A 26,997-nucleotide genomic window follows, 5' to 3' on the forward strand; every position below is an offset into this window, starting at 1 on the left:
GGCTTAGTCTTTTGATATTTATGTCTTTCTTACTTTAACATGTTAGGAAGAAAATGGAATTATTTAATTTGTAATTTCATTCACTTAGCAATTGTCTCCTGAACAGCATTTGTATTTAATGGAGATAAGGTGATTACTTTCTATATTTTCTTTATGAAAAGAAAAGTCTTTCCTTGTAAGGAAAGACTCAAGATTAGATTATAGAAAGTGGCAAGAAATATGATAAAATTCTTAAAAAATACTCCATATCTCCTTACTAAATTTAAGGGAGCACTCATTTTAATGCTTACTCTGTTGCAAACTAATTATCTGCTGGCTAACTAACATTTACTCTTCATTATTACTGTTTCATACATCTCCTATTCCCAGTCTTAGTTATTTGATAATGAAAGTATCCAGCACAGGGGCACCTGGATGGCTCAGTCAGTTAAGCATTCCATTTGGGCTCAGGGCATGATCTCGCAGTTCATGGTTCGAGCCCTGCATTGGGCTCTGTGCTGACCGCTCAGAGCCTGGAGCCTGCTTCAGATTCTGTCTCCCTCACTCTCTACCCCTACCCCGCTCGTGCTTTGTCTCTCTCTCAAAGATAAAAAATAAATACTACCCAAAACTTTTGAAAAAAAAAAAAAAAAAAGTTTCCAGCATAAAATACTGACAGGAAATGGAAGATCATGAACCAAAGATGGGGAAAACCACACAACATGGAGATTGTACAGTATTCGAGTCATAGTATCATTTTTTTTCTTCTTTGTTTGTAGTGAATTTCTAAGCTATGAGGAATAATTGTAATGAAGTATCATTACTTGATTTTGTATTCTATATACTGACTAATAGATATTTGTATGGCATCCTGTCTCTTTCTTTGAGATTGTAAGCTTCCTGAGCACATGGTCATGTCTTCTCTTCCTTTTCTAACTCTTTCCAACATGTACTATGTACCAGGCACAACCTCGCAAGTCATTTAACTTCTCTAGGTCTCAACCCCTCAAATGTAAACTAGAGGAATGATTATGACCTCAAACATAAATCCCAACTTTTAAGCTACAAATAGTATGAATCCATAATGCATATGTTATTATTTTCTATTGAATAATTCAATTAACATAACTTTGGAATGTAGTGACTATGTAGATTATTGAAAACAACAAATAACACATATCAATTTAACCTACAACTGTGCCTCATTCCTAGATGATTCTTTTAAAAGAGCCACATATAAATGGCCACATATGAATGGCACGATTTATATGTGGTTTGCACAGTGATGTTAAATGACCAAAAGGGATAAAAGAAGCAAGAAGGAAAACTAGAGACTGGGTATCTATAATGGGCACAATTAATCCACAGGTACCTATATGTAAAAAAAAAAAAAAAATCAAACTTCAGGTATAAAGTCTCTGATGTGAAAAGGCAAATAGACTTTATTTAATTCAGCTTTATTCTCAGTGGTATGCCTGATACATGGCCAGCCAGTGTGCTGGGACAATTCCAATGATAATAGCCAGAGTTTGACCTAAGCATTGGAGAGGCCACAAACCAGGTCCCACAGGAAAATTCATCCTGCCCAGATGTTTGGCAAAAGGAAAAGAATTTTTAAAAGTAAATTAATATCCAAGGGGCTCCTGGGTGGCTCAGTCTGTTAAGCATCCCACTCTTGATCTCCACTCAGGTCATGATCTCACAGTTAGTGAGTTCAGGCCCCACATCGGCTCCACACGAGTAATGCAGAGCCCGACTGGGATTCTCTCTCTACTCTCTCTCTCTGCCCCTCCTCCCTCCCTCCCTTCCTCTCTCTCTCCAAATAAATAAATAAACATTTAAACGTAAATTAATTATTAATTAATTAATATCCAAGAATTCTAATATTACAAGTAAATACAAAAATATATAACTGCTTTTGAAAAGTTAGTATCTTCCAATACTGCTATCCATTTACACATGGTATACTCTTCTCAGTATGCTAGTATTTTTATTTAGCCAGTTCACACATTAATGTCATTTACTTGGACCCTAGTGATATTAGCGTCTCAGACTCCTACGGTCAGTTCTTCTTCTACTGCACCAAACCAAAAGGTCTTTTGCTCTCGTTTGGTCTGGTTATCTGTTTTACGCCCCCTGAAACCAAGTTTAGTGTCCAACCCACTGTGAGTGTAACAGCCAATTAAATATTTTAAAAGAGCTATAATTTTCTCACTCCCAACCTTTGAACGGAGAGTCAGCATAATTGGCCCATAGATGTGCCACTTAGGTGCATTCAAACTTTTGTCATGGCATCTTTGAGCCCTTCTTTTCCCTAGACAGATGTCAGTAATTTTTTCATCTGCTACCCATGTAATTTGGTTTTGCATCTTGCACCATTGTCGTCTCTCTTGTCTGGTCATTGTATGGTTTGTCAACCCCAGATTGAGGTACTCAGAATGGAAAACGTTGCTCCAGTTATGATGTGACTGCTGCCACCTGTAACGTGACTGCTATTTCTGTTCTGAATACCTTACTGCTAGCATTTACACACTGGATTAAACCGGTGATGTCTCTGGTCACAGATATTGAATTAAATACATGAATGGAGCTCTGTTCTCTCCTAAAACTGCATTGAAATGGTAGGATTTTTAAAAAATCTCTAGAAGAGTTAGAGATTTTAAAAATCTCTAAAAATTTTTAAAAAAATTTTAAAACCTCTAGGCATAAAGAGAATGGGAACAAAATTTTAGAAACTGGACAACAGATGGAGAAGGTACCTGAGTTAGTATACATACCCTAGAAATCTAAGTCTAATTTTAACCACAGAAATCCCAAAAGGCTGAAAATCAAAGACATCATGTTCCTGTGGAAAAGGAGGTATACACATGGCTGCAAGTCTGTTAAGGAATCAGATTCCTGTATTCCTAACTGTCTCTGACCTACTAGAAATCTGGAGAAGTTACCTATAGAATAGCTAAAAAGCAGACCCCAAAGCTGGTAAACAACAAATTTGAGTGCAGTTGAAGGACAAGGAGAGAAGTAAAAGTTTACACAACTACTGTAGAAATTCCAAGCATTCTACCCCCTCAGCTGCCAGACTATTGGCAAGACACCAGAAGTTTTAATTAGGGAGATGAGCATCCTAAAAAGAAAGATTTTTTTTTCAATATATGAAATTTATTGCCAAATTGGTTTCCATACAACACCCAGTGCTCATCCCAAAAGGCGCCGTCCTCAATACCCATCACCCACCCTCCCCTCCCTCCCACCCCCCATCAACCCTCAGTTTGTTCTCAGTTTTTAAGAGTCTCTTATGCTTTGGCTCCCTCCCTCTCTAACCTTTTTTTTTTCCTTCCCCTCCCCCATGGGTTTCTGTTAAGTTTCTCAGGATCCACATAAGAGTGAAAACATATGGTATTTGTCTTTCTCTGTATGGCTTATATCACTTAGCATAACACTCTCCAGTTCCATCCACGTTGCTACAAAGGGCCATATTTCATTCTTTCTCATTGTCATGTAGTACTCCATTGTACCCCAATGTTTATAGCAGCACTCTCAACAATAGCCAAATTATGGAAAGAGCCTAAATGTCCATCAACTGATGAATGGAAAAAGAAAGATTTAAAGATGCTGGCATAGGCATCACCCAAGAAAATGGTCAACCACATCATCCTGCAAAAACAATATCCCTTTGCTTACAAAGCTGCCCCTTGATATTTTAATACCTCACTGTTCAATGAATGGACAAGCATCACCCAATAATTGCAAACACTTACCATGAAAAGGAGATATCAAAAAAGGGAGAAAAAAAGAAAACTTGGATGAAACATTGTGCAGAAGAAAGAATAAAACTTTAAAAGAAAAAGTAAAAAAAAACTGATTAACATACTCAGAAAGAATGAGAAAATATTGCATTCATGAAATAAGAACATGACACTAAAAATGAATATTCAGAAGACAGATAAAAGAGCTTTTAGAAATTAACATGTGATAGCACAAATAATTCAGTATTGGAAGACAAAATTGAAGAAGAAAATAGATATGGAAAATAGGAGGGGAAGGATATGAAAATTACTGGATGAATATCTGAATAATAGGGTTACAGAAAGAAAGAGGGGAGATCATCAAAAAAAATTTTAGAAAAAAACCTGAAGGGAACATGTGGGTGGGTCAGTCAGTTAAGCATCTGACTGGCTCAGGTCATGATCTCATGGTTTGTGGGTTCGAGCCCCGCGTCGGGCTCTGTGCTGACAGCTCAGAGCCTGGAGCCTGCTTCAGATTCTGTGTCTCCCTCTCTCTGCCCCTCTCCCCCACTTGTGCTCTGTCTCTCAAAAGTAAATAAATGTAAAAAAAATTTTTTTAAGAAAAAACCTGAAGAACATTAATCAGGTTGAAAGAATCCACTGAATGCCTGAAACAATGCACGAAAAAAGATGCACATCAAAGCATCTCATTGTGATATTTCAGAACATGAGGGCAAAGAGAAGGTCCTACCATCTTCCAGAGAGACAGGAAAGGAGAGAAAACAGTTTTCATATAAAGAAACAGGAATCAGAATACCAATAGGCTTCTCAACAGCCACACTGAAAACCAGGAGGCAATGAAAACATACCCTAAAAATTCTGAGGAAAGATCATTTACAAGCTACAATTCTGTACCTAATGCCCAAACTATTAAATGTGAGGGTAGATTAAAGACATTTGCAGATATATAAATATCAAAAAATGTATCTCCAGTTCACTCTTTCCCTGAAAAGGACTGGAGGAAGTAGTTCACAAAAAACAGGTCAACCAAGAAAGGAGAAACGTGGCTTTCCCAAAGCAGGGAAATACTGAGGCAAGAGCAAGGGGAATCACATGATGGTGGTAAAGGAGAGTCTAGCATATGAGCTGTGCAACAGACCCAGAAAGAAATCGAAATCCGAACAACTCAAAAGCTCCGGGAGAGACTTTTTCAAGATGAAATTGATAGAATGGCTAACGGGTAGGTAAGTGAATTGGTTTGAAACAAGATTTACAGGTCTAGTTAAAGTTGGCACAAGTATGTATCTGTACACAGGGAACTGAATTAAACAAAACGAAATAAGATGACAAGTTCAAGGCACTTTTTAACACCAAAGAAAATAATACTGTTCAGGAAAGAAAAATTATGTGTTATATACTAACAACTTAGCTGCACAAAGCATTTTCATACTTAAAATTAAGTAAACACAGAACATTGATCTAATCTAATTTACAGTGTAACTCCCTAGAGTGATGGGACGTAAGTGGGGATTGTATGACAGAGAATTGAGTCCTCAGCTTCCTAAGTATGATACCAATAGGTAAAGCCTAAGACTGATCAAGAGACAGCAACAGAAACACCTATTTAGAAATATGAGGGCATGTATTTAAAAGAATGAGCTGAGTTGAAAGCCTTTAAAAGAGCTGAAAATGGTGAGCAGGTAGGAACAGAAGACTGCTATTTTTCATAACAAGTCTTGTGGAAATATTTAACTACAAAACTTAAGTGTTTTAAAGAAGCTAAATTTAAAGTTGTGAAAAGAAAATGACTTGTCTTTAGCAGTTGGAGCAAAACTTTTCCCTTTGCTTACTGGAGAATTTCCAATGGCTATCCCTCAGGGAACTGTAAAAGAAAATTGCACTGGACACTTATTAAACATGGCATAGGAAGACTTTATTCTAGACTATTGCAATAGGGGTCAAGACTAGTGCAGTAGGGGGTGGAAATTGAACACTACTAAAACAAAAGGCAGGATAATTTTTAAACGCTGGAGTAAGCTAATGGAAAAGTATTAGAGGACATTAGTACAGAGGTTGGTTGGTATGACTGGGCCATCTGTGTTTGCTAATTGACTGTTATGGAAGATAAGCTTCTACTCTCCCACAGAGACTATCTTTCTTGATGATTACATTTCAAGGGGATGACTTCTAGGTTTTAAGAAAGGCAGGCCTAGGTTGCAAATGATTTACATCTCAAAGGGGCATAAAAAAAACTTTACAATTCCAAGTTTTCTAAAGTAAATGCTCTAAGAAAAAAGAGGTCTGGAGCCTATAGTCAGGAGGGAGCTGAGGGGTACATTAAGGTCCTTGGTAATAATTCAATCACCATCTTTCAAAATAGAAATCTTTTTCCCACTTTCTTATCTAAATATACTGTGTCCAGTCTCTGTTACATCACCACTCTATAAGTCCTGTGAATCAAATTGCCAAATTAACATTTTCTGTTCCTTCTACAACCAGTGTTGCAAAATGTTACCTTAGCATATTTTTACCTCTTCTCTCTGTTTTGCCAGTGCTATTGCCTGTACCCAAGCCCTCATCTCTCACTTGCTCTAATGAACTCATCTTATTTTTTACCAGCTTTATTGCATAGGCATAAAACTCACCCATTCCAAGAGTGTAATTCGATGATTTCTTAGTATGTTACTGAGCAGTACAACCATCACCACAAAGCAGCTAGAACATTTTCATCCTCCAAAGCCTCACCTGGTAGCCAGTCACCCCACTTCTAGTTTGCTTCCTCCTTAATTCATCCTCCTTGTGGCAAATAGATTTACACTAGCAAGACATCTATAAGGCCCCATACTTAAGAATCAAACAGAACTAGATCGAATCCCAAAACTTACTAGTTGTGTGGTACTTGGTATTTATAAATTTTGAAATTTATAAAATAGGAGTTGGGGTGCCTTTGTGGCTCATTCAGTTAAGCATCTGACTTCACTCAGGTCATCATCTCACGGTTTGTGAGTTCAAGCCCCACATCGGGCTCTGAGCTGAGAGCTCAGAGTCTGGAGCCTGCTTCAGATTCTGTGTCTCCCTCTCTCTCTGACCCTCCCCCGCTCGCACTCTGTCTGTCTCTCTCAAAAATAAATAAACATTAAAAAAAATTTTTTAAGTAAATAAATAAATAAAATGGGGGAAATTGGGGTGCCTGGGTGGCTCAGTTGGTTAAGCATCTGACTTCAGCTCAGGTCGTGATCTTGCAGTTTGTGAGTTTGAGTTCCATGTCCGGCTATGTGCTGACAGTTCAGAGCCTGGAGCCTGCTTCAGATTCTGTGTCTCCCTCTCTCTCTGACCCTCACCTGCTCACACACACACTCTCTCTCTCTCAAAAATAAATAAACATTTTTTAAAAAGTAAAATGGGGGAAATTAATATCTATTCCTTAAAATTGTGAGGTTTAAATAAACACAATGTATCTGTAATTTTAAAAATTATTTATATTGGGGGTGCCTCGGTCGCTCAGTTGGTTAAGCATCTGACTTCAGCTCAGGTCACGATCTCACAGTTGGTGAGTTCAAGCCCTGCGTCAGGCTCTGTGCTGACAGCTCAGAGCCTGGAGCCTGTTTCAGATCCTGTGTCTCCCTCTCTCTGTCTGCCCCTCCCCGGATTGCACTCTGTCTCTGTCTCTTTCAAACCTAAACATAATTTTTTTTTATTATTTATATTGAGTCTGTGGTGACCTTAACAATCCAGGGTACTCAATGAGAACAACTTTGAGATCATTTTCTCTAGGAATGTACTTCTGTAACTGACATTTTAGTGTGCAAGCAATTATCCTATGAAACTTTCTTTATGCTCATTTATGTCATTATTAGTAATACCATGCATAATACGTTGTATCTTTTTAAAAAGCATTTATTGAAATCTTTGAGTTAAATTCATATTATATACAGGTGTTGTAATATAGAATTTTTTTAAATACAGCTTATACTGGTATGCGAAAACAATAGTTATAGAATACTAGCTTGACTCTAATGAATAATGTGACTGTTTTATATCAACATTCTTTCCAACCATCTGCTAAGTACAATTTAGCTAGTAATTAGCTATCAATTAAGCCAGCCTATCAAAAAACTTAACTGCCAACTCAACCAATTTTCAGAGTTATATTAATGATAATAGCTATGCAGCAAACTGAATTTAATGAAAATACTTTGAATATATATCCCAACAATTCTAACTTGTTTTCTATATCATATATCGCTTATGAAATAGAAATGAGACATACAAAAAGTGTTTTGAATATGAAGATTGAAATTTAATATAAATTCCTTTCTTTCGTGGCTTTTTAAAGCCTGAGGCATATTCCCATAAACAGAAGTACTTAACTAGCACTTGTGCTTCTTTTCCTTTGATAACCATTATTTAGTTGGAGCATGTGCCCCTAACCAAACAGACTTCTTCATTCTTTAATTTGAAATTAGCTGGTTACTGAGGAGATTCAAAGCTCTATCAAATTAGGCCTTTTTCTAGAGATATATTAGGAAATAGCCCAGGCTATGGAAACAGAAAACCTTAAGTGGGAACTCGAACACTTGCACTTATTAACTGTGTGACCACAGGCACCTTTTTCTTCTCCACCTGGAAAACGATAAAGAGGCCTACCTTGCAGGATGTCTCAAGGCCTGTGGTTAATGCATGCTGCATGGTCAGTACTTTGTAAGCACTCACTCACTTGGAGCCATAACCTTTTTTTCCTCCTGAAATCCTTATTTATGTAATATTAGAGATATCTTTTAGGCATATAGCTGCTAGATTTTTGGTTCTTAATACATTCTTTCAAAAAATATCTAAAATTCACTCTGCCCACCAAAGAAATCCTATGGCCAACCTGTCATTCAGACTTAAAGAATTCAGCAGGGACTCCAAAAGATGCCAGTGTTCCAAAGCAGCCATCCTCCCATAAGTCCTTGCACACTTCACATTTTATTTTTTCTCCTGAAGACTTATCGTGTAAAAATGAACAATCTTCTAAGAAACTCTTAGACCCCGCATTTTATTTGACTTAATGGTATGGGACTCTCATGTAAAATGTGACAAGGATGTTTCTTTTAACCTCTGTGGATTCATATTTTTGCAACCACGGTGCCAAATTCAACAATCACTCTGACTCTATGAAAAGAATTTGACACCCACACATTTATTTTCATTTTTTGGTCCCATCACAATTCATGAATATATTCAGCAGATATTTCATTTGCATGTAAGGCTCTGAGTGAACCATCAGGGCTACAAAGATGAATAAAAATGTTTCTTCCCCAAAGAACTTTAGTGGTAGAGACATAAATGGGCGTGCACACACATACATAGTACATATACGCTCAGCACTCACATAAAAAGGAAAAAGTGATCAACAGAAAAAATAATTATGTAGGTGAAGAAAATGTTATAAAGGCAGGAATAAACTAAAAAATACTCCTCGTTTCTAGGAGAAATAAAGTTAGATAATTATTCATAAAAAATAGAACAAGCTGCTTTGTTTCCACTTCAACAAAATAATTACTGGATCAAAACTGCTTGTTAAACTGTGAACCAACAGTTTAATAAACAACATGTGCTTTCATGTGCGATTTTATTCCTGGAACCTATCATTGTTTACCGATTATAACATTTCTTACTGAGGTAATGACAAAAGTCTATGATGACTACATATTACTGAAGCACAGGTTGATTGTATTTCTGTTAAACTGCTATGAATTGACTGCCATTGTAATTAAAGTTTTTTCTCTCAAACCAGATAATGTCTTCCATGCATTTAGCCTTCAAGTTAATTAATGGATGAATGAGGATGAGTCCTAGGGTTTTTTTGGTGTTTTTTTTTTTTTGCATTGAACACTATTGCCTTTGAAATTGGCTGTCAGAGGAGTTGCATGTATGTTGTATAACATACACGAAAAAGCAGAGACTAACTTAAAACATTATGTCTGTCTAAACAGAAACGAAGGGACCATGTCAAAGCCCAAATTGTCCTTGTAATGTAGATGCTTAATGGTCAATAGTAATGAATGATTTTGACATAAACTGTTTGCCTAGAGCAATAATATAGGTTCAACTCAATAACCATTTTTGAGCCTGTTACGATAACATGTTTGTGTCGCCTTTACATTTTAAAACACTCATTTGAGTATACAACAACTCTCTGAAAGATGTTATTTTCATGCTCATCTTTTAGAGAAGAAAGCTATAGTTAATAGGATTAGTAATTAACAGAATTATGGATCTTAAATTCTATATCGTTTCTAATAGCTTATATTATCTCTTCTATTCAGTAAGGGGTACAGAGCAAATCAAACTATTTCTTGATAACTGACTTGTATTGCACTTCTCACTTTACAAAAGATTAACATCTATATTATCCCCTTTGAGTGTCACAATGACCTTTTGAGGCAATAGCTCTAGTATTAAAGAAACTTAAACACCACAGAGAGAAGGATAAGACAAGAGTAGACTAACTGTAAGACAACGTTTGATTTGGGGTTTGATTGATCAGGGAAGAAGGGATGTCATTCAGTTTAGGAAGATCAGGAGAGTCAGCATGGATTTCAAACATAACTGCAACAAATTGCTACACAAAGCCAAATGAGGGCTAGGCATCTTTAAGTTCTGATCCCACATGGGTTTTCTGAAAATCTTCTGTGGTTCTTTGGCCAAAAATTTTCCAGAGGGGGAAAATAAGAATATTACTTTCAACATTAAAAACGAGGGTTTCCAGAGAACAAATAGTTCTGAAAATCATTAGAGAAGAAATGTATATGTCAAGCCAAATGAATTTCCAAAATAATATTAATCCTAAGCAAAAGTACAGTTGTGTATTATGACAAAAGAATAAACATAATGACCTAAAATCCAGAAAGTCTGGCTTTAGGAAAAGTTATACAATACATTTTTCACTGTATAGTATAATAATTGTCCAATCCCAAATGCCCATTCCTCTCTCATTCCTGAAATATCAGCACCAGGTCATGACAGCAGTGGTATTTTGAACGAGTGGTAACCTAGAGTGGCAAAAAGGGAGGGGTCAAATGATAAACACAAAAATCACTCGAAGGAGAAAGGCTGAAGGATGGAAACCAGAGTTGCCAGATGCATTGTGCTGTCCAAAGGGTCAGCCATAGTAGAGGCTATCAGGTAGAGCATGGGATGTGATCAACAGCAGAGATTCAAAACTTCAGTGCTCAAAATAGTCTGCCCATCACAGTTTTTTCTCCACTGGTGCTGGTCATGAATGTGTAGATAGGTTAAAGGTCAAGAACTACAGAGGTCAGTGATAGGTGGAAAGAAGGTGAGATGAATAAAAACTAGCAATTTTCAGTAACAGTTAAGTTCAGCATGTGGTCTGTGTCTGTGTCTCTTGCCTGATTTGCCTTCCTTTTAATCCAGAGACTTGGGTAATCGTCTCCCAATTAAACTTTTTGGTTAAGTTTTACAATAATCACTTTAAAGTCTTCATAAGACTTTCTATGCTAAAAGTGATGTAGATAAGACATCAGAGAAGAAGGAATTTAAGCTACTTGCTTTCATCAGTACACTCACATATATGAAGATAAAAAGTGTAGCTTTAAAAGCAGAATTTACATCATCACTACAGTAGTTATGCTGATCTGTGGAAAAAAGCAAAACTGACAAGTTGATAGAAAAACATCATGAAATGTAGTCTGTGTCTATATATGGGAAGTAAATGAAGAAAAATACCTTAGGTTTTGTCATTTTAAGATGCCTGTTGTAATTATTTTTAGCCTTTTTGGACCTACCAGCTCTTCTCCTCCTCTGAAATGGAGCCTCAGCCCCACAAGTTTTTCAGTTATTCCTGATCTTACCAGCCCTCTTGTTCCATGCCTACTGGTGTTGTTATCCTGACACTTTCACAGTGAGGAGCACACAGTCTCCTTTTTGTATGTAACAGTACACATTTATGTAGTCCTTCATAGTATGCAAAACATTTCCAAAATGGAAGCTCTGTTAATCCTCACAGCCAACCCCAGAGGTAGGTTTTTTTTAATCAAAGCTTTTGTACAGATGAGGAAAGGTTGACCTAATACATTTAAAGAACCTGACCGAGTGGCCAGGCCCAATGCACATGATTCCACTGGCAAGTAGCTAAGCTGGAACTAGAATGCTGTCCTCTGACAGCAGGACCAGAGCACAACCCTATCCTTCTGCCTTATTTTCAATACATAAACTTTATTATTTGGAGAATTAAACTGCAAAAACACATGTATTTACACAAGTAACTATTACAATTTTAAACAATTTATAGAAGAGGATACCTGCTTATTTATACATCATTTTTATCAGTTTGTTGATTTACATGTTACTTGTATTTGAAAATATTTGTGCTGAGTCAAAATATATGCATATCAATGCTTACTTTCTCTTTAAATCACATTTTGAAAAAGACTAGGAATGAACACCCCTCAATTTATTTGGCTCTATAAAATATCTTTATTGCCATAAAAATATAACTATATAAGCTTAAAAGGTAGCATCTCTTAAAACTCAAATCAGATAATGGGATAATTATCTGATAAAATTACAATGATCAAAATGAGTGAAAATCACCCAGCTTTTGAGATAGCCATGTATACATGGGAATAAGTTAAGAGAAGGAGGTACAGTAACTGATCTCATTTATTCAATACCCAATGCTTCTTGATATTTTCATAGGAGATGAAAACCAACCACTAGGGGAAATATTTATTATGTTGTCAGCATAATTCCCATCAGAGTGAATTTCTGTAAATGGAGCATGCACACCCTGGTAATTGTAGGGAATTCTGTTAATGTAGAATGTAGCTTCATCTGTTGAGCACTTATTATTTGCAAATAACTCTACTAAACACTATTCCAAACCCTGGAAGTTAAGTAGTTATCCTAATTATATGGATGAAGAAACTGAGGCACAAGAAAGGTTAACCACTTTGGCTTTGCATAACAAAGTTAGTAAATCTAACTCCAGAATTTTATTCGTAACCACTGCAGTTAACCATATCTGCCAGACTCTAGTCTAGTCTAGAATCTAGACTCTAAAATTTCAAATTATTGTTCACATAGAAAAGTTTTCTGAAAGACAACACATGTGCTTTTGTACTTTTTTTCCTTGGGGAATTTTTTTCTTTTTCAATTAAGTTTGAACTTGTCAATGAGTTTTCTTCATCGTCCCTCATTCAGTGAACAAGTTCTATGTTTTATGTGATTTTTACCCTCTGTTTTTGTTATATTTTTTCCTCTAAGAGTATACCCCTATTAGAAAAGAATATATATAGCTGGAAAGATCCATCTATTTATGTAAATATTTATTTCTTTATATACTAGTATCATCTAGATTTCCTAATTTTTGCTAATTCCATTTAAAAGTAAACATACTTCCATGAAAATGCACACAGATTAGGCACGTAATTTACATGACTGAATAAATTCAACCGGAACATAATATTACCTTATCTTCCTCACACAGAATTTACCCTTTCGTAGACTGTTTTTTCATGGTTTATCCAAATGGCTCATGAGCAACCCAAGGTAGTAGTCATTTGCTTTCTCCCCCCCCAGAAGCTCAGAAGAAGCAATTGGAAGAGAGTATAGAGCTGATCCAAGATGAATGTGTGTCAGAGAATGCAGATCACTCTACAGAGGAGCCTGCTGAAGGAGGGCCAGATGCGGATGGAGAAGAGATGACTGATGGGATAGAGGAGGACTTCGATGAAGATGGGGGTCATGAGCTGGTAGGAACTAAACATTTGGTGTTCACACACTTTGGTAACAGCACCAGCATGTCAGCCACTCACTCATTCTAAAATAAGGATAAAATATCTGGGGGTTATTTATTTCTTATATGCATATATGTAAGGCAACATCACTACAGTGCTTTGCACATAATAAGTGCTCAATACATTTCTGCCAACTTAAAATATGACCGAGTAAGTTAATGGACAGTTGAAATATTATATATGAGATTAGTTATATTTGAAGTTCCAAATGAAAGGTTCTCTCTTCTGGATGCTCCATCATAAAAAGAATCTTGCATTTGTGCAATTATATGTGAACTACATGTGGATATAATATCCTGGCAACGAATGACCATCTACTGGAAGATACATGGCTCCCTCTCTCACTCAATAGTATCACTCAGTGATGATAATTATCTTTACTAGTTGTATGGCCAACGGTTGTTTCTATAGTCTGCAGACTAAGATGACCCTTGGTATATGGCCAGTTCGCCATCATCAGTGCTAGTGCTGCTTGATAACCAGTTTTTATGAGCTAAGGATTTAGCCAAGACTTGATTCTTTATGTGTTTTATTTTCCCAACGTTGTAATCATACTACTCATTTCTGATGTCCTTACCTATATACTCACACCAAGGACTTGGTAAATCTATGCTGATGAAGATGCGGTCTCTCATATTTTATCATCCATGAAACTAAATATACTATTTTAAAGGGATTGACTAATAAAAATGATGAGAGGACAAGTGTGAGTGTGTGTGTGTGTGTGTGTGTGTGTGTGTGTGTGTGTGTTGCCAATTCTCAAATATCTCTGTGGACTGACCATATTAAACTTGACTTATCCCAGGTAATATCAGATTCCAATTTGTTAACAATACTTACTGTTACTTAACTAATTTTGACATGGTGGTTGTTGTTTCGGCATGGCAACCACTCTGTCAGTAATTTCATTTATGGAGCTCTATATTGATTTTTTAACATTCCAGTTCTGTTTAAATTGCATGGAACCTTCATTTAAACTTTTCAAATATGAGTCTTTAATAACCACCCTTATTTCTCCAAAAGCCTGCCTCAGTTTGAAGGGCTTTGGTTACTTTTTGAATGGTTTTGATTTCAGAAATCTATTGAGAGGGACTAGAATGAAGAACTTACAACTTTTTCAGCTTCTCCTCAGGCCAGACTCTAATTCAATAACTTAATTTCCTCAGCCCATTCTAATCAGACTTTTGATTTCACCATTTTATTGTGACTGCTCTTGCCAGGGTCTCTGGAGCCCTCCATGTTCCCATTTCCATTCGTTACCTCTCTGTCCTTATTCTCATTTACTTCCCAGCAGAATTTGACTGAGAATTGTTTAGGAGAATTCTAAGAAAATATCCTACCTTACCAATTGCTCATTCTCATTTTCTTATGTTAGAAATTTTCACTCCATACTTCCATGATATATATATATATATATTTATATATATTTAATTAATAATTAATTAATTATATTTATTTATTTTATATTTTAAATTTATGTTTAATTTATATTTTATATTTTTATTTTTATTTATTTTATATTTATTTATTTATATATTTTATATTTATTTAATAATATACATTTTTTGAGAGAGAGAGGGAGAGAGAAATCCCAAGCAGGCTATGCACTGTCAGTGCACGCTCATGTGTGCTCGAACTCACAAACTGTGAGATCATGACCTGAGCTGAAACCAAGAGTCAGACACTTAACCAACTGAGCCATACAAGTGGCTACTCATTTTAAATATTAGAGTAGCCCAGAACTTTGTCATAGGCTACATTCTCTTTCTACATACTTTCCCAGGATTACTTAGAGCTTCAAATGTCATCTATAGGCCAAAGATTCCTAAATCTATATTTCTATCCCTGATCTCTTCCTAGAATTCTAGACTCAAGCATTTATGTGCCTATCTCCAATAAATAATTGAAACTCAACATGAACAAAACATTTTTGTTTTTTTTTTCCCAGTCATCTTATCCCTTTCCAGTCTAACAACATCATTATCCACACAGTTGTTAAAAACAAAAAGACTAGGATTACCTTTGATTCTCTCCATCCTCTCCCATTAACTCTACCTCCAAATCATAACCCAAAGCTAGTTACATCTCCACTACAGCTAAGCAGATTTTCTTGGTTTAGCCCATGCACTCCATTCTCCACACAAGAAAGGTAAAATCTTCATAAACTGTATATCAGGTAATGTTGCTCCCTTGCTTAAAATCCTACAGGGCTTTTTATGACACTTAAAATCAAAACCCCCCGGGCACCTGGGTGGCTCAGTCAGTTAAGCATCCAACTTTGGCTCAGGTCATGATGTCGCAGCTCGTGAGTTCGAGCCCCGGGTCAGACTCTGTGCTGACAGCTCAGAGGTTGGGTGGAAGATGCCAGTGGAGAGAGAGAAGTTGAATGAAGAGAAAAAGTTCCTGATGCTGAAGGGAAAGGTATGGTGTATGGGCTGGCCTTCAACACAAAGAAAATGAACACTCTTGCACTGAAACTAACTGCAGTAAGTCTGAGGATTTGATGGCAGGTGTTTAAGGGAGTTCAAGCACAAACTATATAAGCCAGAGGGTGATGATCCCTGGAGAGTGAGGAGAGACAGGCAGGACCACAGATTTGAGGAAAATGGAGATTTAAAGAAGCTAGTATGCAAAACATAGAGGATCACTGATGTAGAAAACATGTAAAGATTGACAGCTAGTACCAACAGCAAATTGAGGTTAAAGACAAAGATTTGATATAGTAGTATTTTTTGAACTTTATGGTGTATCAGGATTACCTGGGAAACTTGTTAAAATACATATTGTTGTATTTCATTTCAAGAGTTTCTGATTCAGTAGACTGAGTGAGTCTGGGCCTTGCATTTCTAACAAGTTCCCAAATCATACTGATGTTACCAGTCTGGGGACCACACTTTAAGAACCACTGTTGTAGAGACATTGGTCAGCCCAGCTGTGGGATTTCCTCCATTGACTTGTATCAGCCCTGATAGAAGCAGGGAGAAAGCCAACATATTCAGAATTGGATTTTTGTCAGATAAGTGCAAAGAAAAAACAATAAATAAAGAGCACTGAGGACATTAATAAAGACTAGATAACTAGATGAATCATGTTGGGGAACCTGAGGAAGGAAGACAGGAACACAGGAAGGGGTTGAGAAGGAGAAAATAGAGGCAGAAAGGGAATAAGAGTCCTATGCCTTTAAAGGGAGGTCATGCTTGTCTCTCCTCACTCTCCAGAGATTATCATCCTTTGACTTACATTTATATAGTTTGTGCTTGAACTCTCTTAATGAAACGCATATGAGAAAAGTGATGATTGTACTTGGAGACTGAGATATTTCAGACATGTGACAAGTAAGAGATAAGAAGATCTATAGGAGACAGTGATGGAAGTGGGCTCAGAGGAAAAGTCACTATATATGAAAACTTCGAGGTTCAGCTGCAAGATCGGTCATCTACCTGAGCATGAGATCACTTCAAATACCAGATAAAGTAAAAGAAGTTAAGAAGTAAGACAGTTACCAAACGTCAGCAGCCATGAAAGAGGCAGCATGGCCAGTTTTAGTCCCAGATCTATCACTATCCAATCCAACTGAATCACCTTAAACAAGTAACTTCTCTGAGTCTCAACTTTCTTATCAGCAAAATAGTAAGATTATATCAGATATGTCTAAAATCCATTCTGTTTGATCTTTACTCTGAGTCTGTGTTCCAGGAACACCACATCTGAAGGAACAAGGGTTGATCATGCAGCCAAGGGAATAAATCCAAACCATGGTGTATGGTTTACACTCTAAACACACAGAGAGTAACTGATTAGACCTATTTCTGCCTGGAGATGCTAGGGTTTTCTCCCTCAACCCTTGTGTTACAAGTGGGAGCTTAGGGTCCTGAAGAATTAAATCCTTCTCTAGTATCTCACTTTGGTTCCAAGACTTGGAAAACAATGAATGAGCTATCTAAATGGAGACTGGGGAGTCCCTCCTAGTGATTGCTCTAGAGAAAATTGCTCTATCTGGTGTCCACTGTTTTCTCCTTTCCAGATCAAATAATCCATGGCTCCCAAAAAAGGAAAATAAAAGCATAAATATTCTCTTTTAGAAAGGCAGATATTATTACAGATTCAGCAAGAATACAATATAATTAGGTTTTTAGCACACGCAGTAGGAGTCAGAAAGAAGAGCTAGAATCTACATGCTCAGGCAGGTGCTCAAAGAAAATCAGGAATGAACAGGAAACAAGAATTCTGTCTGAGGCAAGGGAGATCCAGCAAAATAAGCTAATAGGGCAGCTGTAGGTGGTGGTATCCCTTGTGAAGCATGTGAGAAGCTGAAGGCATGAGCTATCTATTCATCATCCAGTTCTAAATATCCAGTTAGTGAAATTGATTTCCAAGAAGCAATCCAGTCAGCTGATATTTGGTGCCTATTGTGTGTGAACGAGGTGCTACAAAAAATGCAAAGGTAACTAAAACTATTGCTTTATGTATGAAATGAAATGTTCACATAAATGGCTCCTTTTTTTTCAAGTAGCTTAGTGCCTTATAGAATCTAATTTCCTCATGTAAAAAATAATAGACTTGTACTTGATAATTGATGAGAGGTCAGCCAAAGCTAAAAATTTGTGATTCTATAATCATCTATGCCTATATATTTCATTAATTTTTAGAAATTAATATTTGAATTTATTTAAAATTGAACTCTATTAATGCATTGTACATACATTACCACACTATCATATTCCTCTTTCTGAATAAATCCATTTGCAAATATTTATTGACTGAACACTAATGAATGGCACAGAGTTTTTTGCTACGGGAATAAAGAAGGACCATCATAATTTTTCCCTCCAGAAGTCTACAAATTGACTGAGGATAAGGGCTACAGATGTGGTTTTTTTAAAGCAGTATATTATGGTAAGAAACCACATGAGAGACATAGTTTATTAATGGGGAATCACACAGAGCTGGAGTGGTCAGAAAGACTTCTGGCAGGAGTAAGATTGGAACTTTATGTCAAAGGGTACCAAATTACAGCAACACTATGTGTTGTAGAAAAAAATATGTGTAAAAAAAACAGTATATGTGTAGAAAAAATATTCAAATCAGCCTTCATTGTTCCTAGACCATTTTATAGAATAAATATTTAATATCCAATATACATTAGATACTTCATATGATAAGTAGGTAGGTGGGTGGGTGGACAGATGGATGGATAGATAATGAACGTATTTTTTTTATAAAACTACTGGAAACTTCCCAAATAAGATGTTTATCTTCCAAGCTTTTTTATTTTTTTTCAAATCTGCCAAAGTTGTAATCACCTTTTTTATAAAATAACATGATCCAAAATAAAAGTAGTCTGTGTCATAATGGAAATATTATAGAAAAGTAAGTGTTCAGTACCTTGCTAATGAACTCTACCCAAGCTTCTATGTATATACACTCCAGGACGATACACAGCTGTCAGATATGACAAGGGACCTTAGAGAGGCTCCTTGTTGTATTCCAAATCAAAGTTCTTGGTCGACTTGTATCCAAATACCTAAGGTGCTTTCTGAAAATGCTGATGTGGATTATCTGGGAAAGAGCCCAGAAATCTATACTTCTATCAGGTTGAGGTCTGAAAGTACAAAGCTAAACCATCAATTCACGAAGGAAACTATAAACAAACCAAACATTTAAATGGATTTTAGAGAATTTGAGCTCTTTTGAAATCTACTTGTAATTACTTTTGCTTCTGCTGACTACATACAATCAAATCAGGTAAATTTAGTAAGAATCCACAGTAGAATTACCTAGCTAGATTGTGTAATGCTTAGGTATGCACGCTGAGTACTACGTTGTAATACATCTTTCGGCATTTACCAAAACACTCAAATTAAATTTAAATTAAGCAGCAAGTCACCTAGGCTTTAAGGAATTGAATTTCTATGCACATTGGAGAAGGTTTGGACCACAAATCGAACCCTAGAGTTGGAGAGACCTCTAAGCAAGCATTCTGATACACCCCTGAAAAACTGAAATGCATAAAGCACTCTGATCAATATTTTCAGTTTTTATGAACAGACTGAAAATGTCTCCTTTTTGAAACTTCTAATTTTTTTCCTAATGAAATCCTTTGCCTGGGTGTTCCCTTTTATCAGCCATGCATCTCTCTATTTTCATTTTCATCATTTGGGCTGAATGCTAGCTAGGGAACCAGCAAGAACTTGGGAGACACACTCCCAAAGGTAGTGTCAACTGAATTAGTTAGAGGTATTTATCACAAGGAAGCAAGAAAGTGGTTACTTAACCTGTTTGATTTGGACCTGTATTTCAGTGCAGCATTGAGACCTTCATCTTGAATTCTGTCAGTCCATAATTTGGACAGAGTTAGGGATCAGATGAACAATCATGGTGCATGCGTCCCGCAAGTGACCTGGCCTGGGTGACTTACTGCTGAGGTATGAATGACCAGGGCCACTACAGCTAATTGGCCAGCTCTTCTCAACAGAAATGGGAGATGGCTAAGTGCTTGATAGGAGGCAAAAGTGACAGGTGGACATCTATATCCTGGCTCTCCAGCCTGGAATCCTGCCTCGTCAGGAGCTTTGGTCTCTGTAATAAGTGTTCCTTGTAATGATTTTCAGACTTTCTCTTCTTGGCATCTTTCTTTATTTCAGTCATTTTTATTTTAGCTAAAGAACTCTGCCTAGCTCCTTTGGATAAACATTTTACCTCTCCCCAGAGGAGGCTTGATGGCTTAGGTGTTTTTAAACACACAAATTCTTGGGGCACCTGGGCGGCTCAGTCGGTTAAGAGTCCAACTTCAGCTCAGATCATGATCTCACGGTTTGTGGGTTTGAGCCCCGTGTTGGGCTCTGTGCTGATAGCTTAGAGCTGGGAGCCTGGAGCCTGTTTCAGATCCTGTGTCTCTCTTTCTCTGCCCCTTCCCCGCTGGTGTTCTGTCTCTCTGTCTCTCAAAAAATAAATAAATGTTAAAACGTTTTTTAAAACACAAACTCTTGGGTGCCTGACCGACTCAGTCAGTAGAGCATGCAACTCTTGTTGTCAGGGTCATAAGTTGGAGCCCCACATTGGGCATAGAGATTACTTTAAAAAAAGAAAAAAACAACATGCAAACTCTGCCTGAAGTTTGACAGAAACTGTTCATGACTTTGTACAAGCTGTTTACCTGTATCCTCACTGGCCTCAACCTTTTTTCATCTATAAAAGGGGATTAGTAATAATATATGCCAGACCAAGGATTGTTGTGAGCAATAAATGGGGTAATGTCTAAAAAGCACATGCCTGGCACAAAAGAGACATTCAGTTAAAAATTTGCCAAGTGTTTGTGGGGTTTTTTTTGTACTGTATCCTTTCACATCATATCCCCTTGAACTTCATTTATTTAATCTTGCTAACCCCGTTTTTTCCATGCGTATCCAGGTATGCTGTAAATTAGGTCACAGTAGGACTAATAATAAAAGTCCTTCAGCCTCATATGAACCCCTGAACAGTTGTAGTACCTTGCTAGCCCCACCCCCAAGTCTCTCCCAGTTGGAGGTGGAAGAGATCCTAGAAATGCCTCATTTGTGCTCAGACACATGATATGTGCTCCTGCTGCCTGTCCACCACCTGCTCTCCCCTTCAGTGCACAGTCTTGCCACAGCCTTTGCTGTCCCCTCTTGTGAGAGAACATTGTTCTCTGCCCAGAGCGCTGCCTCTTCTGCACCCAAAGATGCAACACCCACAAGGTGCTCCTGGAGTAGCGTCCCTTCAGGTCTCAGGATGAAACACCAGGTTCCAAGTTAAAGCTGAGAGAATGATGCCCTTCTCCCCAGCTCCGAGTTGGAAGTTGTCACACAGAGCACAGCGTAACACAGGTTGAAGCCTGAACCCACCGTCAAGAAAAGCAGCCACTTGAGCTGCTGCTGCCTGAATATCTGCTATACATCCCTGCTTCTGTGCGTGATTCTCCAAACAGCAGTCCGTATGCTCCTGTTAAAACTTAAGCCAGGTCAGGGAGCCTGGGTGGCTCATTCGGTTAACCTTTGACTTCGGCTCAGGTCATGATCTTGCTGCACTTGAGTTCAAGCTCCATGTCTGGCTCACTGCTGTCATCAGCACAAAGCCCACTTCAGACCCTCTGTCCCTCTCTCTGTGCCTCTCCTGGGCTTGCACTCTCTCTCAAAACAAAATAAAACATTAAAAAAAAAAACTTAAGTCAGATCATGTCATTCTGTTTTAAACACCCCAAGAGTTGCCTACCTCACTCAAAGTAGAAACATGTGTCCTCACAGTGATCTCCACAGCCCTGCATTCCATAACCTTTGATCTGGCTCTGACTTCTCTCCCACTCACTCCATGGCAGCCACACTGGCCTCCAGGCCCACATCATTCAGCTCCTGTCTCAGAGCCTTGACACTTGTTACTCCCCTGAATGGAAGAACAGAAAGGTGGAGTCCAGATTGTAAAGGGCCTTGATGTTTGAAGTTTGGTCTATAAATTTCATGTAAGTAAATTGGGAATGGACTTTATATAAGAGAATTAGGACACAATGCAACATAGTGGTCTGATGCAAATTTTTCTGGCATGAGATAAAGCAGGGTTTTCAGATTTAGCAAATAAAAATACAGGACACCCACTTAAATTTGAATTTCAAATAAACAATGAATAATTTTCTAATGTAATCATGCCCCAAATATTACACAAGGCATACTTATAACAAAAAAAAAAAACAACCAGTTTGTTATTTGTCTGAAATTCAAATTCACCTGGGCTTCCTGTAATTTATCTGGTAACCCTCCCCAAAAATGGGTTTGAATACTGACCTTGAACAAACTCTTTAACTTCTCTCAGCCTCTGTTTTGTCATCTGTGAAATTGGAATAATAATACCTACCTTATAGGGATCTTGTAATGATTAAATGAGATAACTCATGAACATCATGAGTTAAAGTTCTTTGGCACACAGTGAGCTAGTAAATTGCAGCTATTGTTATCATTGCCATCATCATTACCATCTCATTTTGCAAGTGAAGCTTTCAATAAAACATTACAAAATTTCTAACAACAAGCCTCATATGGAACTTTGTGTTTTTAAAGTCTCTGGAGATTGAATTTATTAAAAAAACGCTTCTTATTTGATAAGAAAGCCTTCAGGAAACAAATATGCTGAGAAAAATCATACTCTGCTTTCATCTTGTTAAATTTTTCTTTGATTTTATACTTGCTGGATTATTCAATTCAAAGTCATTCCTTTCAAGTCCCCTTCTTATGCTTTTTCGTTTCTTTTCTTTTTTTAAGATAATGCTAACTGTAACCTATGATGATATGTGGCTTTCATTTGAGTTGTTGCTGTACATTTGCTCTCAGGCTTCTGTGATCTGGCTGCCAATTTAATTACAGATGGTCAATTGTAGTTTTAAAGAATCTTAAGCATGTGAGAAGCCTTATATGTCACATTTTCTACTTCTTATCCAGCTACTCACAACAACCAAAAAAATTCTTTAAATAAAATAGTGGAAACTCGGTAATGTGCCAGATATTGTTTGTGGCTAAAGATTCAAAGAACAAGGTGAAGTGGTTTCTGATCTTATAACACTCTCAATGGGTACACGAGGGAAGTACTGCAGCCAGAACAAATAGATGTTAACCAAACAGTGTGATAAGTACTATTATCACGTGAGTCATCACAGTAGAGTGTAGCAGACAAACGATGGAGCAAATGAATCTGAGCAGACTTCAGAAAGGTTGTGACATTAATGCTGGTTCTTAAAGAATGAAAAAGTGTGTGCAAGGAACACAAAGAGATAGGACATCAACAGAGAGAACAGAATATACCAAAGAAAGGCTTGCAAGAATCTGGTGTCTATTGAGAAGTCGGGTTGGTTCGTTTGGCTAAAGCAGCAGTTCTCACATGGTCGTTCCAGGACCAGCAATATCACATCATGTGGAAACTTGTTAGAAATGCCAATTCTCAGAAAAGCAAATTCTCAGACTCTAACCCAGACTCACTGAATTAGAAACTCTGGAAGTGGATCTCAGCCATCTGTGTTTTTAACAAGCCCTCCAGGTGATTCTGATACCTAAGAAAGTTGAAAACCACTGGACCACAGCGATAAGGTTTTCAAACCTGGGTGCACATAGAATCATCAAGCATGCTTTTTTATAAATACCAGTGACAGGGGCCTCAAGCTATACAACTAAATCAGAGTCAGGAAGGAGCCAAAGCAAAAGTCCAAAGATGTTTTAATGTGTAGCCAGAATGGAGAAGCCTTGAGATAGAGCACATGGTATATGAAGAAGGAAGGGTAAACAGATACTTCACCAAAGAAGTAAGCACATGAAAACTCACTTAAAATCATTAGTCTTCAGGAAAATACAAATTAAAGCTACTAAAAGGTAATATTGCACATCTTCCAGAACAGCTAAATGGACTGATGTAGTGAAATATTGGCAAAGATATGGAACATTCCAACTCTCTAGGAAGACACAATGTAATAACCATTTAGAAATGTCTGGCAATTTCTTATAAAACTCAATATAATGAGGCAGCAGTTCAACTCCTAAGCATTCAAGAGAAATGAAAATATATGTCTAGAAAGTACTTGTGTGAGAATGTTTTAGCAGTTTTACTCATAATATCCAAAAACTAGAAACAATCCATCAATCAGAAAGTGGATATATAAAGTGTGGTTATATATTCATACAGTGAACACTACTCAGCAACAAAATGGAACAAACTACTGAAATTACGCCAAGTGAAAGATGTTTTGCACAAAAAAGTACAATATTGTAAATTGCATTTAAATGAACATAGGTTGCCTGCAGGGTGAGGGTTAGGGGCAGGAATTAACTTTCCTGGAATGTCATTCTATTCCTCATACTGGTGAACATCCACTTTTATTTTATTACTCAGCTCTAATATGACGCCCTCTAGAAACCTTACTGATATTCCCAGTTAGAGTTAAGTATGTCCTCCACAGCTCACACAGACTTCTATTAGAACACTCAGTTCATTGCTATTACTTTTTAAAAAGTCTCTTTCTCCAACTAAACTTAAAGCTTCTTGCAGACCAGATGGTCTCTTTTGGTTTTGTATCCCTCTCGCATATGGTACAAGGCACAGGAGGATGGATGAGGTGGATAAGATAGAGGGACGCTGAATTATTTGATGGTCCTTGACATACTACGTCATACTGTGTGTATGTGCTATTCCTTCTAACTTGAATACTCTTCCTCACTTTGTCTGGCTGATCAACATATCTTGTGTCTTCAAGACTATTGTCACAATTCATGAATCCATCCCTGAACAAAGCCCCCAACCTTCCTGGACACATTTGAGTTTGCTTCTTTCTTTAGAACACACTCCATACATATCTCATCAACCTTAACTTGCTATATTGTAATTAGTGATTTCCATTCCTTCTGGCTTATTGATTTGTGAATTTCTCAGGGCTTATTTTATTTTGTCGTTTTCCTTAGTATGGTGCTTAGCACATGTTAATGTTAATGAATATTTGATAAACAGAGGAATATATCCTCAGATTCACCCAAACTGTGAGCCTTCTCCTATTTCAAGCACATTTTATTGTGTATTCTAATCAGATTGGGTTCTAAATATTACTTTTGTATGCATGCCCTCTGTGATTTAGAGGATTATTATACAAAGCAGAGAAGCAAACCATTTTCATTATAACTTAGTCACTAGGTCATTCAAGCAGCATTCTGTGCATTTTAAAGGCACTGAGGAGGAACAACAGAAGGAGACTTAAAACCAACACATCAAAGTCAACACAACAGTATTGACTGTTGTGTTGGTTTTTGGTGGTTCTGTATTATTACCTCCCGTGAGTGATAAAAATGCAAATTTGAAGTAACCTGAATTTAGTTAGCAAAGCTAGGACACCGAGTTATAAAACAAATCAAGAAATAAGCCTCTCTCTCACTCCCAATCTGCAATTTTTAAGCCCAGAAAGTACACAAAAAGCTGAAAGTCACAAGTTCATAAGAAAATAAACTTCAGAGAATTCAAAACTAAATTATGCCCAGATGAGTATGATAGATGTTGTGGTTCCAAATGCAGCTAGGGCTGTATCATGGTCAATAGCAAATTCAAAAGCGAAGGCTTTAGAGCTAAGGGCTTTTGAGATGTTAGAACTATTTTGGTAGACATGTAATTTCCAAACGACCTCTAATGATGTTAAAAGGCAGTGTAATAAATCGAGAGTATAGATCCAAACAAAATAAAATGTTTTCACCATCCCAGAGTATCTATACAAAAAAGGCAAACAAAAAAGGAAGTGAATAGAAAGGTTCTGAAGTCTTGGAAATGAGAGGCAGTCCAAAAATAAGCTTAAATATACAAAAACAAGGAAAAAGAGCTACTTTTCTAGAAATGTCATAATGTTCTAGAGGAAAATAGTGCAATCTGAAGCATTAAAGCTGTCAGATTTCAAAGGCTAGTAATGAAAGTTGTGGAGAAATAAAACAATCCTTCCAACAAAAAGGCCCTTTCCTCCCAAGTATAGAACAGAAAATAGAATTTTTGAGTAAGCAGTCACAGATTTATATGCATAGAAGGTAGGACTAAAGTGATCACAATGTTAATATCAAAGAAAATTTGCACTGGATGGAGTTAAGCAGGTAAAGAAGACATTATTCAAGACCATGGCAATGGAACAGAAAGACTGAACTCAACTCTTTGGAAACAAAAGTCAGCAGAGTTTTTAAGCCTGGGTGAGTTGGTGGAAAGTACCAGAAGACATTAGTACAAAGGTTGATCAAGGTGATTAGGCCACCTATGTTAGCTAATAGTTACTTATCTAAGTTAGGTGCCTACCCTCTCAAAGAGACTGGGAGATAGGGGGAGCTATCTTCCTCAATGAGTACATTTCAAAGGAAAGGCTTGCAGATCCTTGAGAAAGAAATACCTACATTGTAAAACTGGCAAGAAGCTGGGAGAAGATTTACATCTCAAAGGGGCAGAAAAATAATTTGCAAATGTAGGTTCTCTAAAATAAATGCTCTAAGAAAATGAAGGTCAGGAGCCTCTGGACTGGAAGAAACCCATCTAAAGTTTAGTCAAGCTGGGGAGAATGTTAAGGTCTTGGTCATTAGGATGAAATCTTATGCATTTTACGCAGCAAAGCAGAACAGTTATCTCCCCAAGAGACAAAAAGCCGAACCTCGTGACAATCTCCTGTACAGCTCCTAAGAGGTCTCAGAGCCCAATCCAGAGCTACCTTTTACATATGTCAAATTAAAAACAATTATAAATTTAGTAAGTAAATGCTTTACTTGAAAAGATCATTGCAAGGGAGGATGGGGCTAGTGGAATAAAGAGCCTTGACCATAAGCTCTGCAAGCTTCTCAAGAGTTAAACTAAAAGGGTTTTTCCTTTTCTGGAGAAGAGTAAACAAAGCTAGAGCTAACAGGATATGGGAAAATGGGGCGAAAAGTTGACAAACTGAATAATATATCAGGTAATGTTTTACCCTGGGGCCAGCCTATTTTCCCAGA

The 26,997-nt window shown here is 37.2% G+C and overlaps 1 protein-coding gene across 5 annotated transcripts in view; it reads left to right on the forward strand.

Moving 5' to 3' along the window:
* RALYL (RALY RNA binding protein like) overlaps nucleotides 1-26,997 on the forward strand; it is a 710,067-nt gene that overhangs the window by 659,817 nt on the left and 23,253 nt on the right. For 3 of the 5 annotated variants that reach the window (XM_042973031.1, XM_042973035.1, XM_015538492.2), the window contains one exon: nucleotides 13,293-13,543. The exons of 1 other annotated variant lie outside the window; for it this stretch is intronic. In XM_042973031.1, the coding sequence (XP_042828965.1) occupies nucleotides 13,293-13,537 (245 nt within the window). In that variant the 3' untranslated portion in view covers nucleotides 13,538-13,543. Of the gene's footprint in view, nucleotides 1-13,292; nucleotides 13,544-26,997 lie in introns of those variants that run through there. One more of the 5 variants, XM_042973032.1, reaches the window with a different exon arrangement.

This window comes from Panthera tigris, chromosome F2, assembly GCF_018350195.1.
Source record: "Panthera tigris isolate Pti1 chromosome F2, P.tigris_Pti1_mat1.1, whole genome shotgun sequence".
NCBI classification, from domain to species: domain Eukaryota; kingdom Metazoa; phylum Chordata; class Mammalia; order Carnivora; family Felidae; genus Panthera; species Panthera tigris.